Here is an 18,961-nt window from a genome sequence, read left to right on the forward strand (position 1 = left end):
AATAGATACAAGCAAAGTCAAGAAAATGCATAAGTTAGGTCCACAATTGGAAACAGACCTGAGGACCTAAAGCAAGGCTACGGCACTTCTGTTTTACTTTATATACTGTATATAGTAGTCCTTGAATTGGGCGTTTTCTTCGGAAAAATCAGTTTGGTGTTTCTCTTGAAGACACAGAGCAAATCAACGTAGTTCTTAAAAAGGGGATTGCTACATGTTGCTCAGAAATCCAAAGCTTTGAAAACTTCAAACTTTTGTCTCCAGGTGGATTTTGAGTGGAAGTTAAAAACAGAATGTACAAATATGAAAAACTAATCAGTCTCAAGACAACAGTTCAAAGTATTTACTCAAATTAAATTCTGAAGCCAGTGAAGGGCCGCTAGTCTCGAGATGCAATGCAGAGGGCGGTCACATGTACAGATATTACAGCTGCTTTTCTGTAAAGTTGAATAAATAACTCTTATTCAAATGAATGTTCAGCATCATCTAATCACTACCAACCATGTTAAAATTAAATGTAGCATTATAATATTCTGAATCTATGTACTGATTACCATTGTCCCGTGTCTGCCAAACATGTTGATTTGTCCAAACATTATCTGCAGCCTGAAACTGAACTTTTGGTATGATTTTATCATGATTTTAGTGAATGACTTAACCTCTAGTGTACTGTCTGTCTTCACTGGACTCGAACGGTTTGAAATGCACCTTATTTTCATCCTAACTCCATATAAAGCCTCTGAAAGCAACATTTTTCAGCTTGTGGATGAACCAATGTATTCTTTATGCAAATGTGTATAGTAAATATAAATGAATGCATTAACTAATGTTAATGAAGAGAATCACACAATAAATCATAACAAAATGTATATTATATTAAACTAAATTAGCTAAATAACAGATATGTTACAGTTGAAAGTTATTCAAAATAACTAACATGTTTTTTGTACTTTTGAGGAAATGTGGTGCCAGTTTATCATGTTTATCAGGGTGCTGACGTGCTAAAAATTTACTGTTTTTTAAGTGGCTTATCAAACAAAACTAGAGACTCTACTCTTTACAACTAAACATGTTTAAATTAAAAAACTTGAAGAGATTTCTTTCCAGAGGCACTTTTGTTGGCACTGCATCCATAGCGGCATTTCAAGGAAATTGACAGCATGCTTTTGTTTTACGTGACTCAGTGCAACAGAAGTTAACCCTTTAAATGACAGTCTAGAGTCCTGTAAACATTTAAATTATGCATTGCATATAGCGATGCCAAAATACAACTTCCACGCATGTGGACGCGGTGTCACACAAGGTTAAAGTGTTTTCTCTTAACAACCTTTAAACCCTTAAATGGCTGCATTCACGTTTAATGTGACGTTTGAACACGCTTTCTTATTTGGAATAAGCAGTTTTCTTAAGTGATTGTAAACATGGTCATCTTGAAAGAATGAAATATATATATGGAATAAAAGATATAGATGCCTAGGCGAAGTGAAATGATATAAACACATCAAACTAACAAGGAACTATGCTTGTGTCAATGAACTATGTCAAGTCTCAGTTTTCTCCGCTTCTGAGACCGTCAATCCGTGCATCTTATCATATGGCTTGTCATGCATGCTGCTCTCCGCAAGCCACATACAACTTTCCACATGCCCCGTTGAGAGCGAGAACCACTAATCGTGACCACTAGGAGGTTACCCCATGTGACTCTGCCCTCCCTAGCTACTGGGCCAATTTTGGTTGCTTAGGAGACATGGCTGGAGTCACTGAGTCAGCACACCCTGGATTTGAACGACACTACTGGTCCAGCTGAATCTAGTGACTTGAAGGGGGGTCTCTGGAGGCCCGTGAGGACGATCGAGAGATCCCAGGAGGGAAACAGGTTAGGCCGGGAGGGAGTTAGCCTGCGGGCACCTTTTGGGAACCTGAAAATTAAGTCGTGCTTACCTAGAGACTTGCCGTCTATCGTGTCGTGGTGAGCCGCGATGGCGGCGACATACAGCTTGAGGGTGGAGGGGGACAGCCTCCTCTCAAGCCTCTCCTGTAGAAACACGAGCACTGACCTAACCACGCACATCTGTGGGTCTTCAGCCCGGGAAGAACACCAATTTGCGAACAAGCGCCACTTTAGGGCGTAAAGATGCCTGGTAGAAGGGGCTCTGGCTTGGTTGATAGTATCTATGATGGTCGGTGGTAGACCGGCTAGATCTTCCACATCCCGTCCAGGGGCCAGACGTGGAGTTTCCAGAGGTCTGGGTGCGGGTGTCAGAGCATTCCTCATCCCTGAGAAAGGAGGTCCTTCTTCAGGGAAATTTGCCAGGGAGGGGCTGTCGCGAGGAGTGTGAGGTCCGAGAACCAAGTCCGGGTGGGTCAGTAGGGGGCCACCAGAGTGACTTGCTCATCATCCTCCCTGACCTTGCACAGCACCTGTGCAAGAAGGCTCACTGGGGGAAATGCATACTTGCACAGCCCCGCGGGCCAGCTGAGTGCCAAAGCGTCTGCCCCGAGGGGAGCCTCTGTCTGGGCATACCAGAGCGGGCAGTGAGAGGTTTCTTGGGAGGCAAACAGGTCTACCTGGGCCTTGCCGAACCGGTCCCAGATCAGCTGGACCGACTGGGGGTGGAGCCTCCACTCCCCACTGGGCAAGCGTTGTTGTGACAGCGCGTCCACTATCACATTGAGGTTGCCGGGGATGTGAGTGGTGCGCAGTGACTTGAGTCGCTGCTGGCTCCAAAGGAGGAGACGACGGGCGAGCTGTGACATGTGGTGGGAGTGTACTCCGCCTTGGCGATTTATGTAGGCTCCCACTGTGGTGCTGTCTGACCTGACTAGGACATGTTTGTCTCGAATTAACGGGAGAAACTTCCTCAGGGCAAAGAAAACAGCCAGCAGCTCTAGGCAGTTGATGTGCGGTTTGGAGGCGTCGGTTGTGACCAGGACGCGTCGGGACACCTGCTGCAAGGGTACTCCTGCCCGTAGAAAGCAGAGGTCTGTCCAGGGTTTGAAGGTTTGGCAGCAGGTGGTGGTGATTCTCACACGGGTGATTAAACGGGACCACAGTGCCTGGCTTGAGGGAAGCGAGGCATTTCAGCACCGACTGTGCACGCTCGTTGGAGAGACGTGCTGATATTGAGACTGAGTCTAACTCCATGCTGAGAAAAGAGATGCTCTGAACCGGGGTGAGCTCACTCTTTTCCCAGTTGACCTGAAGCCCCAAACGGCTGAGGTGCCTAAGACAGTCTCTGTGCGCGCATAGTAGCTCTCGCGAGGGGGCCAGGATGAGGGTACAGAGACAGACCGAAGGGGAGGACTTTCGTACTGATACGCCCAACTGTCAAACGTGAACCACTGAACGTGAACCGTAGAATGGGTCGGTGTCGTGGCAGGATCGAGACGTGAAAGTACGCGTCTAGATGCCAGACAGAATTTTGTTTCTGTGTGAGCATTTTGAACGGGAGTTTGGACAGAGCCCGGTTGAAAATTCGCAGGTTCAAGACCGGTCGTAAGCCGCCAGCTTTCTTGGGTACAATGAAGTAAGGGCTGTAGAAACCCTTCTTCGTTTCGGTTGGAGGGACATGCGCTATCGCGTCTTTGATTTCTTCATGCAGGAACTTGGCATGTTCGCCGTATACTGCGGAAAAATGGACGCCCACGAAGGGGGGCAGAGGCCTGGCAAACTGAATTGCGCAACCGAGTCGAATGGTCCGGTGCAGCCAGCATGACGGGTTGGGCAGTGAAAGCAGTACCTCTAAAATCCGTGCTAGGGGCAGCAAGGGGACGAGTATTTTGGACGTACCAAGCGGGGCTTCGCAGCAGGGCGGAACAGGTAATACGGCGTCGGGAGGCAGTGAAGCATCCCGAGGCTCTGGTGCTGAGAACAGACTCAAAGCACTTACCTTGCTCCGCACACCCGGCAGGGGGTGGGTTCGTGACTGGGGAGGAGGTCTGATGTTGGCGTCCTCTGGACTCATCTGAACCGGCCAGCCGGGGAACAGTCATGGGGCTGAAGGCGGACTTTGGCCGCGTCCAGCATGCCGGGACTGTTGAGACCTGGAAGCAAAGTGCCGTGAGAAAGCTCTTTTTTCTATAGAGACAAAAGGAAATAGCTCTATAGAATGTAATGAATTTAACAAAAGGTTCTCCTCCTGGCCCTCCACCGGGGAATGGAGAGGTCTTACCAGCTCCGGAGCTACCGTCTCAGTCTCTGGGTCGGTCATCTCAGGAGCACCTGGGAGCCTTCCGGGTCCTTGAGGGGGTCCGTGAGACGAGAGGCGTCCAACTTCTGTGGGGAGCTCGACGCTGGGGCTGAGAGCTGGGCCCACTCTCTTTGTTAGTTGAGGCAGAGCACCACTTTCTTTCTTTCTTGAAAGCCGCAGGAGGACGCCCTCGGCGAGCAGACAGGGCATGGCCCCTGGCGGCAGGTTTGCGGCAGGGCGGAGTCGTCAAGTGGTGTCGCCGAATGGACGGAGCTGGGAGATGGGGGCATTTTGAGAAAGCGTGCTTTGTCTGCCTCCTGGACTGCGACCAGGTCCTGTCCATGCATTGTGTTTCTGGAACACGGGGTTGTGGCCATCGCATGTTTGAGTGCAGTTCCTGCAGCACATCAAGAACAGGACAACCCAAGTGAAGATTTTGAAGTGCCTTGGCCCGGTAGACTTGCAGGAGGGGGCCATGGCATGCAGGGGGGAGCGGTCTGGGACTATTCTACCACCGAGGGTAGCGAGAGCGGAGGAGCGAGGAAGCTGGGCTTGCTCAGCTCGTCATGCACATCCGGGAAGGAACCGGGGGGAAGGAACCGGGGGTTGGGGTGCGGCTGTGAGCGGCGCACATGCCCACGGAACCAATTAAACCAGGGAAGCATAGCAGACCTCCGTGCGTCAGGCTCAGACTGGGCAGCAGACCCGAAGTTGGCGGCCCAGGCGAGTTATACGCATCCAACGCCGCTGTTACGCTCTCCGATGCAGCGGTGATGTCATCATCCAATGCCGGGGAGCTCAAGGGACCGGATGGTAGGCGCACTAATCCCAAGGTCTGGGGAAGCAGGCAAGCGTGCCGGGGAGGCAGGAGGTTTCGAGGGGATTTACGTTATGTTCTCACACTGAAAAAATAACCCATTGGAGAGAATGCTCATCCCGAGCTCGGACGGAAACAAGCAAGCATGCCGGGGAGGCGGGGGGTTTTCATCGTCTTCATCGCCCACGCCGCCTGCCTCAATCCCGTAGGAAGGACTAGACTACGGCAAGAAAAAGACTACGACTGGAATGCTGTCATGGCTATGTTCTCGTACTGAAAACATAGACCATTCATAAAAACGCTGCCTGCATGTGATCGCAACCCAGGTATGCAAGGCAGTTTTCATGACAGTCAGAGGTGGGGAGAATCAACCGCATCCAGAAACTACACAGGGGCGGAAAAATCGTCTTTAAAAAGACGTGTTTTGCTCTTTTTTAGAGCAAAATTACTCTTTTAGAATAACTCTTTCGAGTTGTCTGCGCTGTCGAAGTGCCCAGGGGCAAGAATGCACAGCCGTGCACGAAGGAGAAAGCCGCTGTTGTGCGCTGTAAAGTCCAACAGCATGCAGAGCGTCAGAGGATTTAAACAGGAACTTGGTGTGTAACTCGCAGCAGACTGCATGCACGACCATCGGCTCTGAAGAAATTTTCTGAATGAACTCCCGTATTCGCCCCGCTTAAATACCCGTATGTCCGGGGGAGGGATATGCAAATACCGTCTGCCAACTTCTCATTGGCCTTTTTTCATAGAACAGAGGTATATATTGGCGCTCAAGAGAGACCCCTAGTGTCTCTTCTCTGACACAACGTGGAGAGAGCGACAGAAGGGGAGCCTGAATTCACCTATTGTGGGAACCAGCAAACAGTCCCCAGGAGGAAAACCACTTCCTAATCTTACTAAATGATAGTTTATACTAATTAATAGTCGTAATGAAAATTAAAAAATGCAAGTAAAGTTTGCCTGAGGTTAAGGGAATAGAAAATATCATTAGCTCAGTATAAAAATAACATAAGTCATTGAAAGGCTTCAATCGTGAACTAAAAACAAGTGTGTGTGTGTGTGTGTGTGTGTGTGTGTGTGTGTGTGTGTGTGTGCGCGTTTTTGTGATATACCAGGACAATTTTGTAAGTTATAAACTGGTAATCACAAGGTTATTATGCTATAAATGTGCTTTATGAGGACATAGACTAGTGTCCCCATATTTCAAATCGCTTAAAAATCATACTAAACAATGTTTTATTGAAAATGTAAAAATGCAGAAAGTTTCCTGTGATGATTAGGGTTAGGGGTTATGTTAGGTTTAGGGGATAGAATCTATAGTTTGCACGGTATAAAAATCATTATGTCTATGGAAAGTCCTCATAAGGATAGGAAAACAAACATGTGTGTGTGTGTGTGTGTGTGTGTGTGTGTGTGTGTGTGTGTGTGTGTGTGTGTGTGTGTGTGTGTGTGTGTGTGTGTGTGTGATGTTTGGGCAAGTTTTTCTTTGGGGTGTGAGAAAGAGCTTGTGTGTCAGCAGATCTGCCAGTTTTTGAGAGGTAGGCAGTTATTTTTCATAACCTATTTCCTCTGAACTAGCATGCTTGAGCCCTAGTCTTTTCCCCCAAATACTCCAACAATACATTCCTCTTCTGATGCAATATACCTCTCTGTCCCACCTTTCTTTTCTCTTCCAAATTAGACATATGTAACTTCTTTTCCCCTGTCCTTTAAAGTCATATAGTCATTTCATGGTATTGACATCTTAACCTGCCCTTTTTACTTGCTGTGTTTCTCTCTCTATATTTGAGACTCACATATTCCCTCTGTACATCTCACTGATTTGGTTACCATGGAGAACATTATTCAGCAAAGCAGGGGGTGGCTGGCACACTTACGCTTGGTGAACAGTAGAGAATGGATTCATACCCATATGACTGTACACACACACACACACACACACAAACACACAATGAAAACATATTTTTAATCCTCTCTGTCCATCTGTGCTGATCTCAGGTCTGCTGTTAATATAATTATAAAGTTTGCAGTCTGATTTTTGATGGGGTCTTCTGATACTGTTTCCAGCTAGCGTATCTACCTGCTCAAGTCAATCCTATTCACTCTATTCAGGAACACAGGGAAATCATCATTCCTGCCCTCCCTTTGATTAACTGTTTCTTTCTGGGTCATGATAATGGCCAAGTCTTAGTGGCCTACATTTTGAAATGTTTTTTTTTTTCTTCAGTTCTCCATTTGAGAGAGGGGCTCTAGCAGCCTTTAGAAGATGAGAAGCTTTAATGGCTTTATCCAGGTGCCCTGGATATTGTTGTGAACTGGCCATTGGAAAAAAAAATATATAATGGTAATGGAAATGGAAAGAAAGTGAATCCTCCATTGTGAATGTGGCTTGAATTGGGTCTAATTCAAGGATTAAAGCCTTGGATTATTTTACCCACCCTCGACTGCACACAGTTAGTGGTGAGAAATCCAGCCTTTTACACATGGGACAAAACATTGGCCTTTGCTGTGTTGATTTTCACCATTCCTATGATCATGATCTGTTCAAACCAGTATCCACCTATACATTATAAATATATATATTGAAAATTGCCCTAATTGCCTTGATTTATATAACAATGCATCAAAAATATTTTTAATATAGTGAGATTAAAAGAAATGATTATGAAAATTTGCTACTGTCCGCTTTATTTATATTAAAGGTTTAGTTCACCCCCAAAAAATCTCTCATCATTTATTCACTCTCATGGCATCCCAAATGTGTATGACTTTCTTTCTTCTGCTGAACGCAAACGAAGATTCTTAAAAGAATATCTCAGCTGTGCAGATCCATATAATGCAATTGAAAGGTGACCAGAACTCCAAAAAGGAGAAAAAGTCAGCATAAAAGTAAACCATAAGTGATCCAGTTGGTTTTTGGGTGAGAACAGGCCAAACTATAACTCCTTTTTCACTTTACTTCACTCCTTGGCAATCATGATGTCTTCTTAGCGCCATCTAGTGCTCTGCGCATGCGTCAAACACTAGGAAGTGTAATCAAGCTTGAAATCATATCTGTGCCTACAGACTCAAATAGCAACATGTACAGTAAAAAAGGAATAACATTTTGGTCTGTTCTCACCCAAAACAAACTTGTTCACTTCAGAACACATTGATTAAACCACTTGAGTCTTGTGGGTTACTTTTATGCTGACTTTATCTCCTTTGTGGAACTTTATGAGTTCTGGCCACCATTCACTTGCATTGTATGTATCTACAGAGCTGAGATATTTTTCTAAAAATCTTTTTTGTGTTTAGCAGAATATAAAAAGTCATACACATCTTAGATGGCATGAGTGTGAGTAAATAATGAGACTTTCAATTTTGGTTGATATATTCCTCTAATTAGTCTACCAAATGAATAAATGTTAAATGTAAATATTATTTCTGTAATGTCTTAACTCACTTGTGTTGTCACTTTCTTGTCACATTGATGTCAAAAGAATGGTACTTCTCTGAGTGGTGTCTTCAACTTACCTAGTCCTAGTTTTCCAAAATCCTCTGCAAAAACACTTTTCAGGTCTTCATTCACAGCATGTGTCATATAATAAAACCTGAAGACAATTAAACCATACGGATCTGTACTGGTTTCTCATGTTGGCATTTCCTTAATATATTCTTAATGTTTCTACTTTACATTAGGTACATTTTAATTGGTTACTAATGTTGTATAAGTGTTAGTAAGCATTTATAATGTGAGGTAAAATGGCTCACTCTTTGGAAGGTATTTTATGAACGTCAACTGCATATCAGTGATTAATAGTGCATTTGTAAATAATTATTAATCACTAACGAGCCCACCGTATAATCCTTTAACAAAGGAAACATTAATGTAAAGTCAAAAAATAAACTTAATTCAATATATATTATCTTAAAACAAGCCTTATCTTACACAGTTTTGTCTCTCAAATAAATGTGTCTTGTTTTAAAGATGTTTAGATCTTTAAAACGATCTTAAATACGAATTTCAGTGTATAGCTGTAAAATTACTAAACATTTTTCCATGCAGACAAATGTAGAGGTCTGTGGTCTGTTTCTTGTCCCTCGTTTCAAGATAATTGTTGCGGTGGTATTTTCCCAGTGGAGTTGTGAGGAATAGCACAGGCTGCATTGTCATGTCAGATGGCATTGGGCTACTAGTAGTGCAGTGGGATTAGCAAGGATTGCTAATCCTCCGTGAGAGTGTTTCTCTGGCTGGTTGACAGCTGTGGGCCTCTGCACATCTGATTTACCTCAGATTACGTTGGAGCCATGCCAACTGGATCCAATCAGACCATGATGCTCTCTCATCCCCTCTCTCTCACTTTCCCTCATATCCATCCTGCCCTAGAACAGCCTCTCCCCTCAACACTGAAAGGCAGAGCACTTTTCGAAAGATATCTAGCACTGGCTACTCTTCGAAGAAATTGTTTCTGGATGTTCATGGAGTTGCATGTTGACCCTGTGAAAGGGGACCCAATATCAGGGAGGATGCCACCATGTGAGTACAGATGTTTGTGAGTCTGACTTTAGATTACACTAGTTAGTTTGAGAAACTATGGCACATGCTTGGTAGCATAAACCTGTATGAATTGTTAGGTTTTCAAAGTTTCAAACCTACATTGCAACATTTGGTTTCTTGTCTGTGGCAGATGTGCAAGTCATGTTGTTTAATTTCTTGCTAGCAGTAGGATTCACAGAGCCCTGATCATTATTCCATAAATGAAGCATTTCTGCCAGTGCAGTTGTGAAACGTCCTGTTTTTGTGGCACATAAGCTCTTGCTTTCATAACCTGCTTGGGACAGATCAGCTAGCGCTAAAGATGACTGTTACAATACAGGTTTTTCAGTGGATGTCTGCTTTTCCATTTTCACACTATTCACCCAACTGATAAAACATGCAACGTCAATTGCATGGTGTCCATGATACAGTTCTGTATGACACAACCCTTTAGCTTCTTTCGCAGCCCTTAAAAAGCACTGAAAAATAGGTTCTTGAACAATAAGAGTTATTTTCATCCTATTGTATTTTGGGAGGACAACCAGCCTCGACAGCCCTTATGCATTGTAATGGGAGTGGATTTACTGTCATTCTCAGTGTGCTTTAAGAGCCTAATGCCAGATCAATAGATTGGATCTTTGTGCTTTTAAAGCCGTGGATGTGTTGTCATGGCAAGGTCTGTTCATTTGATTTAGCATCTCTACTAATCATGTGAAATCAGGCCTGTCTAGCTAGCTAGCTCAAAGAGAGTGTGAGAGAGATAGTTTGTGTAAGAGAGAGGAAGAGGAGAGAGAGAGAGAGAGGGTGGGTGGGATATATATGGGGAGAGGAAGTGAAGAAATATAGTGTCGGCTGAGGTATTTTAGGAAGCCTCAGCCATCCATCTCATGAATGAACCATTACAGGGCTCAATTATTGTGCTTCATTGGGGAATGGGAAAGACAAAGAGGGAGAGGCAAAGAGATGGCAGGAAGCAGGTTGACAAATATGAGGCTGAAGATATAATAACCTGTGCATTTGTAATGGAAAAAACCCAGATAAATAAAACAAACATTTGACTTCCTGTGTTACTTACCATTTAGAAACACAGTTCTCATCCACAGCAACATTGAGCATACAAGTTGTAGTCCTTCCAACAATGTACAAGATGATGAAATCATAAGAAATCATACAACTTGGCTCATATGAAAAGGTACTGCATTTATTCCCATAAAGCCCAACCAATCAACAAACAGAATTTCAAATGGATGCAATGCCGGCATCACATTTTCGCTGGCCTCCTATCCAGCACTTTATTTTAAGAAAAGAAGTGTCTGTGAACAAATGTGGCTACTCATTCCATATTTATTTATACAATACTTATGACTGATGCATGTTAATAATCTATAATATTCTTCCCTCGTCTCGTTCCTAACCCATATTTTTTTCTTTCTTCCGTGGAACACAAAAGTTATTTTCCTATTAAAATAATTATTTACATTTAGGGTTTGGGTAATGGGGTCACACTTTATCGTTAGGTTTAGGTTTGGTTAGGTTTTTAAAATCATAAAAACATTGTTCGTTGGTTTGTGTATTTTTCTCTATGGGAGTAAAAGTCGCATGTTTTTATGAGCCAACTCGTTTAATTTCACAAACTTATTTTCTATATCAAGAGTAAAATGATGATAGAGAAAAATTGTGATCTCAGTAGTTCTTGGATCAAAATTACTTGGGACTGAACCATAAACCTGCACTATGTGGCCACACACTGATCGCACAGTGAAATCTGAATCAGTAGGTTGATATTTGTTTAGCTAAAATTAGTCTGTTTTAACCAAAATTTTAATGCCCCAGTGCCCAAAGTTGTCAGTGTTGTTGAGCATATGGGCATGTGGGAGCTCCATGTTCTGCAAGTAGGTATATAGCTGCCGGTCGGAGAACTCCATATGGGAGTGTAATCTCCAAAACAGGGTGGGGTTACTCCAGAATGGAGTGAGGTTACTCCAAAAGGGGTTGCGCCAAGTCTAAAAGGGTGCGTCATTTTCGCTCACGTTTAGGGTTAGGGAAAGGATTAAGTTAGGGACTCCCTATATCCTTAATGGCGGTTTGAACTCCCGCCCATTTTTTGAGCTCTGCTTGAAGCTATATCCTTCTAATTTTTTTGGGTGAAGTGTCTAAAGAGGGGTGCCAAAAGTGAGTTGTTTTCAGCCATACCTGATTTAATACAGTGAAGAGGAATGCAAATTTTATTAAGTGTACCTGATGGGGCCTGGCATTACCCCAGAGATGTTCAATGGTCAAAGGTTTAGGTCTAGGCTTTGTGTAGGCGAGTCAAGTTTTTCCACAACAGATGCAGTAAACCATTTCTTCACGGACCTCACTTTGTGTTTCATGCATCAACTTAGAACTGCAGTCCTAAAAATATTTATGTGGGAATGTATGTAGAGTATGTCTGTATGTATGTTTTTATACATGTATATATTTATGTACTGCATGTGTATTATATGTCTGTATATTAGTTATTTTTAAATGAACTTAAAATGATGTAGATAATAAAAAGGTAATGCTGAAGTATATAATTTTCCAAAGTTTAAAAACATAACAAAAGTAACAACTAAAAGTAATTAATGTGTTGGTTGATTTTCCAAAAGCATTGGGGCTCTGTTTCAGTGAAACATTGCTCTGTTTCTTTGACCACACCACCCAGCCTGACATAGCATTATAAGCTAAACAAATTTAGGGCAGGTCTACCTGTTTGGCTGACCAAATCTGTTTGGTGATGCAAGTGCTGCAGAAATTACATACTTCAACTTGAAATACTCAGAAGTCTAAAATATTAGCTGTACTATACATATCTTTACATCTGTACCTCCCTTAACAATACATTTGTTTGTCTACATAGGTGATGTGGGTATGTAACCTGTGCAGAAAACAGCAGGAAATCCTAACTAAATCAGGAGAATGGTTTTCAACTGGGCCTGGGGGGCGACCTCTTAGTGTGGGCGCTCCCCTCAGTGGCCCTGAGATGGACAAGGATAGGAAGTTGCGCTCCAGATCACAGGCTCCAGGCATTAACGCAATCGACACTCTGCCACCCAGCATTGGTCCTGGTTACCCCACCAGGGGAGCAGATGTAATGCCTACCTCACGCTCCCGCAGTGAACCGCCACGAGACAAGTATGTCAAAAATCATGATTTATACACGTGCTAATCCTAAATTATATTTTTTCTGAGATCCTGTCTAAGAATATATGGGTGTTTCTTCAACTATGGGCACTTTTGGCCCTATGGATTTCTGTTTTAAAACTCTTAAAACACACTTTTCACTCTCTCACTGCTTTATATAGTTTACTAACAATGTCCAACAGTGGACATGCATGCACAAACATGCAACAAGACAAATCTGCCATTTTTGTAATTTTTTTCTGAAAGTCCCACCACAGTGTAATTTCCACCACATCTCATATTCTGCACACAATAAAATTATATTTAAAATATTTTTGCCTAATTTGACAAAATTACTGCTTGATTGGAAATGATGGCCAATAAAAAATATCTACTTTGACTTTCATTTACATGAAACATCAATTGTCTCAATTTCAATCTCAAGCATGCTCTTAATTGATACTTTTAACAACTTGGTTAACAAGTACACTAACCTTACTAGCAGCTAAATGTTTGGTTTGGTTAAAATGATGATTTTTGTATATGTATTGAAATTATTTTCACATAATAGTTGTTAGAATAGTTTATGTTTATTTCACTCTGTTTAGATTAGCATAGTTATCTAATGTAATCATACATGCAGGTCTCGAGTTGAGGGGTAATGCGATGGGATGCCATCCCTCTTGTTGTAAGAAATACCAAAAAGCATTCCCCTTGTAAAACCACAATCCCCCTTACCATCCTCTTTATATCAGTTGTGTCAAGTATTGCAAGTAAAACATTTAGTTTTCTACGTTTCATAAATAACCAACTTAAAATAAGGGCGATTAGCCGGTCAGAATTTGATTTCGACATGTGTGGAGTTTGGAAATATTCTGCCAGGGTGATGCTTTAGGCACGCAGTCTGGCAACCATGAGCATGCAAGTTCCCTTACGATTTAGTATACTTGACAATGCGTCAGGAAGCTGGCACTATGGGGCTATTAAGCTGCCTGGTATAAAAGCAGGCGCACAAACACCTTTCCTCATAATTTTCTTCCTTCAAGACAATTATTCATCTCTTGTCTAGAAGCCTTGTACTATTTCACCATCGACATTCATGAGTCAGCCTCCCCTGCAGTGTTCCGGCAAACATTTACTCCTTAAGCCTTGACGCTTCACTGTTGAACGGGCCGCTTCAGCTTCCTGATTCCCCGCAGCACTTCGGCATGTGTTTTGTATCCTTATAGCTATTCTGTTATTGTGTATATATATTTATAACTAAAAGAGCCTCTTAAGTATTTGCATCTTTTTAAAGATGTCATTCTGTATGTGTTTCTTAAGCGAGGGACACATCCCACCATCAGATCAGCATGAGAGCTGCATTTACTGTCTGGGCCGTGCCAATGCAGAGACAGCTCTCATGGAAATATGCTTTGCTCGTGAATTGCTTGGGCCAGTGCTGTTCTTCTCTTGCCCACTGCGGTTTTTCGGGAAAGGAATATTGTTGTTCAAAATATTGTTCAATATGTTGTTTTATGTGTGTCACATTTAATCACATGCAATAAAGTTTGCAAAAAAAGTACAGCGCTAGTTACACATGCACAAGGTGCTCACACTTTTTCAATAAAGGGCTTTCCCACTTCAAAGCCCACACATTATGCACAACTGCTTCTCAATGGTGAGCGGTGCATTATATCATGTAATGAACAAACCAAATTGCCCTCTGTCCCATTACGCGAACACGTGGTGAACTCTTACTGGCATTCCGACTGGGTGCTTCAAATCTAACATGGTTATACGATCCAATTTGCACATCGGCCTTCCACAGATTCACATCGGTTCTGTCTTCCACGATAGAGGTTGTTTCATATGAATTAATAAGCCTGCTGTGTGAATGCGTGGCAAGTCCTCACGGGCGTGTTAAAGCTGGTGTTTAAAACAATCGAGCACAATTTGTGGTCCGACCATCGGATGTGCCGTTGTTGTGCACACAGACTGTGACACAGACAGCGGGATTTACATACATTATTTCCTCGTTCTGGAGAAGGACAGCGGGCTTTGGCCCGTTCTAGTTCTGAGGCGCTTGAATCGCGCACTCACGATGCGCCCATTCAAAATAATAACTCAGAAACAGATCTTATGGCACATCCATCCTCAGGACTGATTTGCGTCAATAGATCTGAGGAACATGTACTTCATGAACCAATTGCACATCAATTTAAAGTCCTTCATTTCAGTCTGTCTCCCTGCACGTTCACGAAATGTATCGATGCGATGCTCGCCCCATTGAAAATGAACGGTGTACGTGTTTTTAATTACCTCAGCGTTTGGTTATTATTAGCCAATTGGAGGCACTACTGAGCGAAGACAGAGACTTGCTGCTTTGCCATATGGAAAATCTGGTCTAATGTCAACTGGGCATAAGCACACTTTTCCCCAGCCAGTAAATTTCCATTTTAGGAGTACATTTGTGCACACCTCATGAACAAAAAATTATTTATATTTTTATCATGGATTTATATAATGGATTTTAGGTGAAATCAATAAAACTCAACATGAAGGTGATAAAATAATATAAAATAAATAATAAACGCCTGTTAAAAAGTTTCCAAATCAAATTGTTAGGTGTTGTGGAAATAACACCACTGCTGTGGTACAGTCATGATTTTAAAAAAATTATAAAAATTGTACAAAAATGTATTACAAATCAAACTGATTCAATTTTTATCAAAATTTACTAGAATTGAAACTGAAAGAAATAATTTCCACATAATAGATATTGAAATGGTATATGTTTGTTTCACTCTTTTTTTGAGTACCATTGTTTTAAACATGTAAGAATTAATATTTTTACACTGGATTATTACAGATTAAAATTAAAAGTCTGGGTCTGGGACTAACACAATAATATCTGTACATACAGTAAAAAATATTATAATAATAATTATAAAGGCCTGGTAAAGATTCCAGGTCAATATTAAAGTGAACTTATATATATATAAGGTCACTTTAATATTGACCTGGAATCTTTATATATATATATATATATATATATATATATATATATATATATATATATATATATAACAATAATGATAATAAAAACATTGTTTGTTGGTTTGTGTATTTTTCTCTATGGGAGTAAATGTCACATGTTTTTATGAGCCAACTCGTTTAATTTCACAAACTTATTTTTATCACTTTTCATGGGACCAGGCTGATCCCCCTGGACTGCCCTGGGGTTAAGTGATAAAGAGTACAATGATGATAGAGAGAAATTGTGTCAGTAAGAAATCTCAGTAAGTTCTTGGATCAAAATTACTTGGGACTGAACCATAAACCTGCACTATGTGGCCAAACACTGATCGCACAGTGAAATCTGAATCAGTAGGTTGATATTTGTTTAGCTAAAATTAGTCTGTTTTAACCTAAATTTGAATTTTTGTAAGTTTTCATTAAAATCAACACCTGGGACAACTTGAAGAAATGCCAGTACATACATGAAAACACAACAACTCACAGCACTCAGCAGAGTCATGTTAGTGAGAAACAGACTCTGTGTTGTTCTGTATTCTGTCAGCATATTTGTTGTATTTTAAGATGGACATTTAAAGAAAATCTGTGTTCATCCTGACCTGTTTTCCACTGGCAGTATGTGAACAGCTGCTCTTGCCTTATAATCTCTTCAGAAGATGACGTCTGTAATCTTCCTATCAGATGCATATTCAGCTAAATCCTTTTTTAAATGTTAAATACATGAATGCCCACAATTTTAAATACAGGTGTTGAGCAATGTATCATAAAACCAATGTAACATCTCAATATATGCAAATTGCCTGGTACTTGAAAATGTTTTATGCTGCATTACTCAACCTTAAGTTTTCTTTGTTCCATATAATCAATAACAGGAAGAGACCCGTGTCCATGCATGAGCAGAATGGAAAGGTGATTGGGCGTGGAGAGAGAAGGAGGGGTCCAGGCAGGTTGTCATCACAAGCTTCTGAAGACCGAGCTCCTGGTGAGAAGTGGGACAGCAGACGATTGGAGAAAGGCCACTCCCAGGAGTTCCCAGAGGATGACCCCCATACTGACCGAAGAAGGAGACAGGAGGAGGAAGAGCAAGAGCGTCAAAGACGAGAGGAGGAGTACCAGACCCGTTACCGTAGCGACCCGAACCTAGCCCGCTACCCTGTTAAACCACCGAAGGAAGAACAGGAAATGCGTATGCATGCCAAAGTGTCCAAAATGCGTCAGGAGCGCCATCACAGTGACCTAGCCATCAATGAAATGGGATTGCTCCAAGATGGTGGTGAAGCCGCTGGAAATCGTATGAGCAGGCAGCGAGTAGTTTGCAACGAGGACCGCAAGGCCCTTTTAGAGAACCATCGAGTTTATACTGTGGACAGGACCGTGGGGGGTGGCATTGGGGGACAAGAATCCCTTGCTAAACAGGGCCATGGTGGCCCTCATGTGGGCCCTGCAGGGCCCCCAGACCTCAGGGATGGACCTGACTGGGGCCCAAAGGGGCATCTGGAACCTGGGTGTGCAGCATTTCTGCACAGGGCAAAGCGAGAAAAGGCTGCCGAAATCCTGTGTAAAGACTCTTCCCTTAGCTCGGACCAATCTGAGTCATTGCGGCCACCTCCACCAAGAGCCTATAGACCCAAACGAGGCTTCAACAAGAGGCAGATGTCCATCAGTAGCTCTGAGGAGGACGGCGGCTCCACGCCTGAATACACCAGCTGTGAGGATGTGGAGATCGAAAGTGTTAGTGAAAAAGGTAGGTGATCCTTAATTATGTGCTGTGGCCCCAAAAATTATTTACAAACTAGAGGGCGGGGTTACTCCAGAAGGAGGTTGAGCCAACTTCAAAAGGGGCATCACTTCCACTCACGGTTAAGGTTAGGGTAAAGATTAGGTTAGGGGCTCCCTATATCTTTTCTGGTGGTTTGGAGCTCCTGCTTGCAGTTATATTCTTCTCTTAAGGTCAGACAGGTGTATTAGCAGAGTAATCACAGGTGTACTGTAGTTCATTACATTAACTATGGAATGTTTTTCACTAACTTTTGACAACCAGAAAGTGTCCAAATGCTTATTTCTCTTTATTTTGAACAGTATATCTATTGTTATATTTCAATTGTTTTGCTCAAACCTAACAACATTATTTCTGTGATGTGTTTTGCTTGAAAAGTGTGCTAGTTCTATCATTTTTTAAATATATAACATTTGCTTTGATATTTTGTTATTTAATGCACTGATATTCACTCTTTTTTAAATATGACTTGAGTGTCCAAATTCTTTTTGGGGCCACTGTAGCTAATGTTCTTGTCAAACTTTACTCTTTTGGGATATAGGCCTATGTGCTGTATATTTGCGATGTGTATGAAATGTGTTTACCAAAAGTTTTTGCAATTAATATTATCTAAGGATCTAATAGTTCACTATTCTTGATACTTCCCATAACTCTGGATGCTTGATCATTCTACATGCAGTCTTGAAGCTGTTTAGTGTGACAGTTATGGTCAGTTCTGAATCTTAAGTCTGCTAAACAAACCTTGTTGATTCATGCAGCGTAGATGTTTATTTAAAAAAAAAAAAACTTAGAGCAACAGATTTGGGAATTAGGTCAGCAGCTCTCTAACATAAAACCCTCTAAAATAAAACCGATGAGTGACTGATTGGCAGTCCTGGGATGCAGCATGTCCAATTTGGGGACTTTGAGTTTGAAATCTCACTTAGTCATCATTGAGTAAGCAATCCCAGCTCTGGATGCAATTATGCTTTGTGTTTTCCTATTACTCTCAGCTCCAGGCTCCTCGTGGTTTTGAAAGTCCCTGGCTTCATGCATTTGTGCAGAAATAAATTAAAGCTTCTCTTCTGCTGTAAACCAACATGGATATTGTTTAGCGAAGTATAAATGTTTTAACCAATTAAACAGAGCGGCGTGTAAATTGAGTACTTCAAATCCATTTAAATGAAAGCTACCATGTGTAAACATAATATCACCTGTCAGAGCTGTGGCCTTGATATGCTCCAGCATGTTGCATAGTAATGTAGCACTTATAGGCTATGCAGGGAACCTGATATTGAATTCGGTTTGGGTAATTTCCCAATCCCATTACCCCATCCTCTCCCTATTGTTACCCTTCTCTGTCCTATGAATAAACATTTAGAAAAACCTAAAAATAAAAAAAGCAACTTTATCCTTAGTTGCGAGAAATTTTTGTTAGCAATGGTTGTGGACGTACTTATTAAAACTCTGCTCTGCTGAAACCATTCACTCGACGTTGTGTCGATGTAGTGACACTA

At 42.0% G+C, this 18,961-nt stretch overlaps 1 protein-coding gene across 3 annotated transcripts in view; it reads left to right on the forward strand.

Moving 5' to 3' along the window:
- The window catches only part of rims1b (regulating synaptic membrane exocytosis 1b), a 117,395-nt gene that overhangs the window by 21,470 nt on the left and 76,964 nt on the right, over positions 1-18,961 (forward strand). For all 3 annotated transcript variants that reach the window (XM_052126032.1, XM_052126030.1, XM_052126031.1), the window contains exons 4-5: positions 12,408-12,682; positions 16,561-17,432. In XM_052126032.1, the coding sequence (XP_051981992.1) occupies positions 12,408-12,682; positions 16,561-17,432 (1,147 nt within the window). The remainder of the gene's footprint in view (positions 1-12,407; positions 12,683-16,560; positions 17,433-18,961) is intronic.

Source organism: Xyrauchen texanus, chromosome 5, assembly GCF_025860055.1.
Source record: "Xyrauchen texanus isolate HMW12.3.18 chromosome 5, RBS_HiC_50CHRs, whole genome shotgun sequence".
Lineage (NCBI taxonomy): Eukaryota > Metazoa > Chordata > Actinopteri > Cypriniformes > Catostomidae > Xyrauchen > Xyrauchen texanus.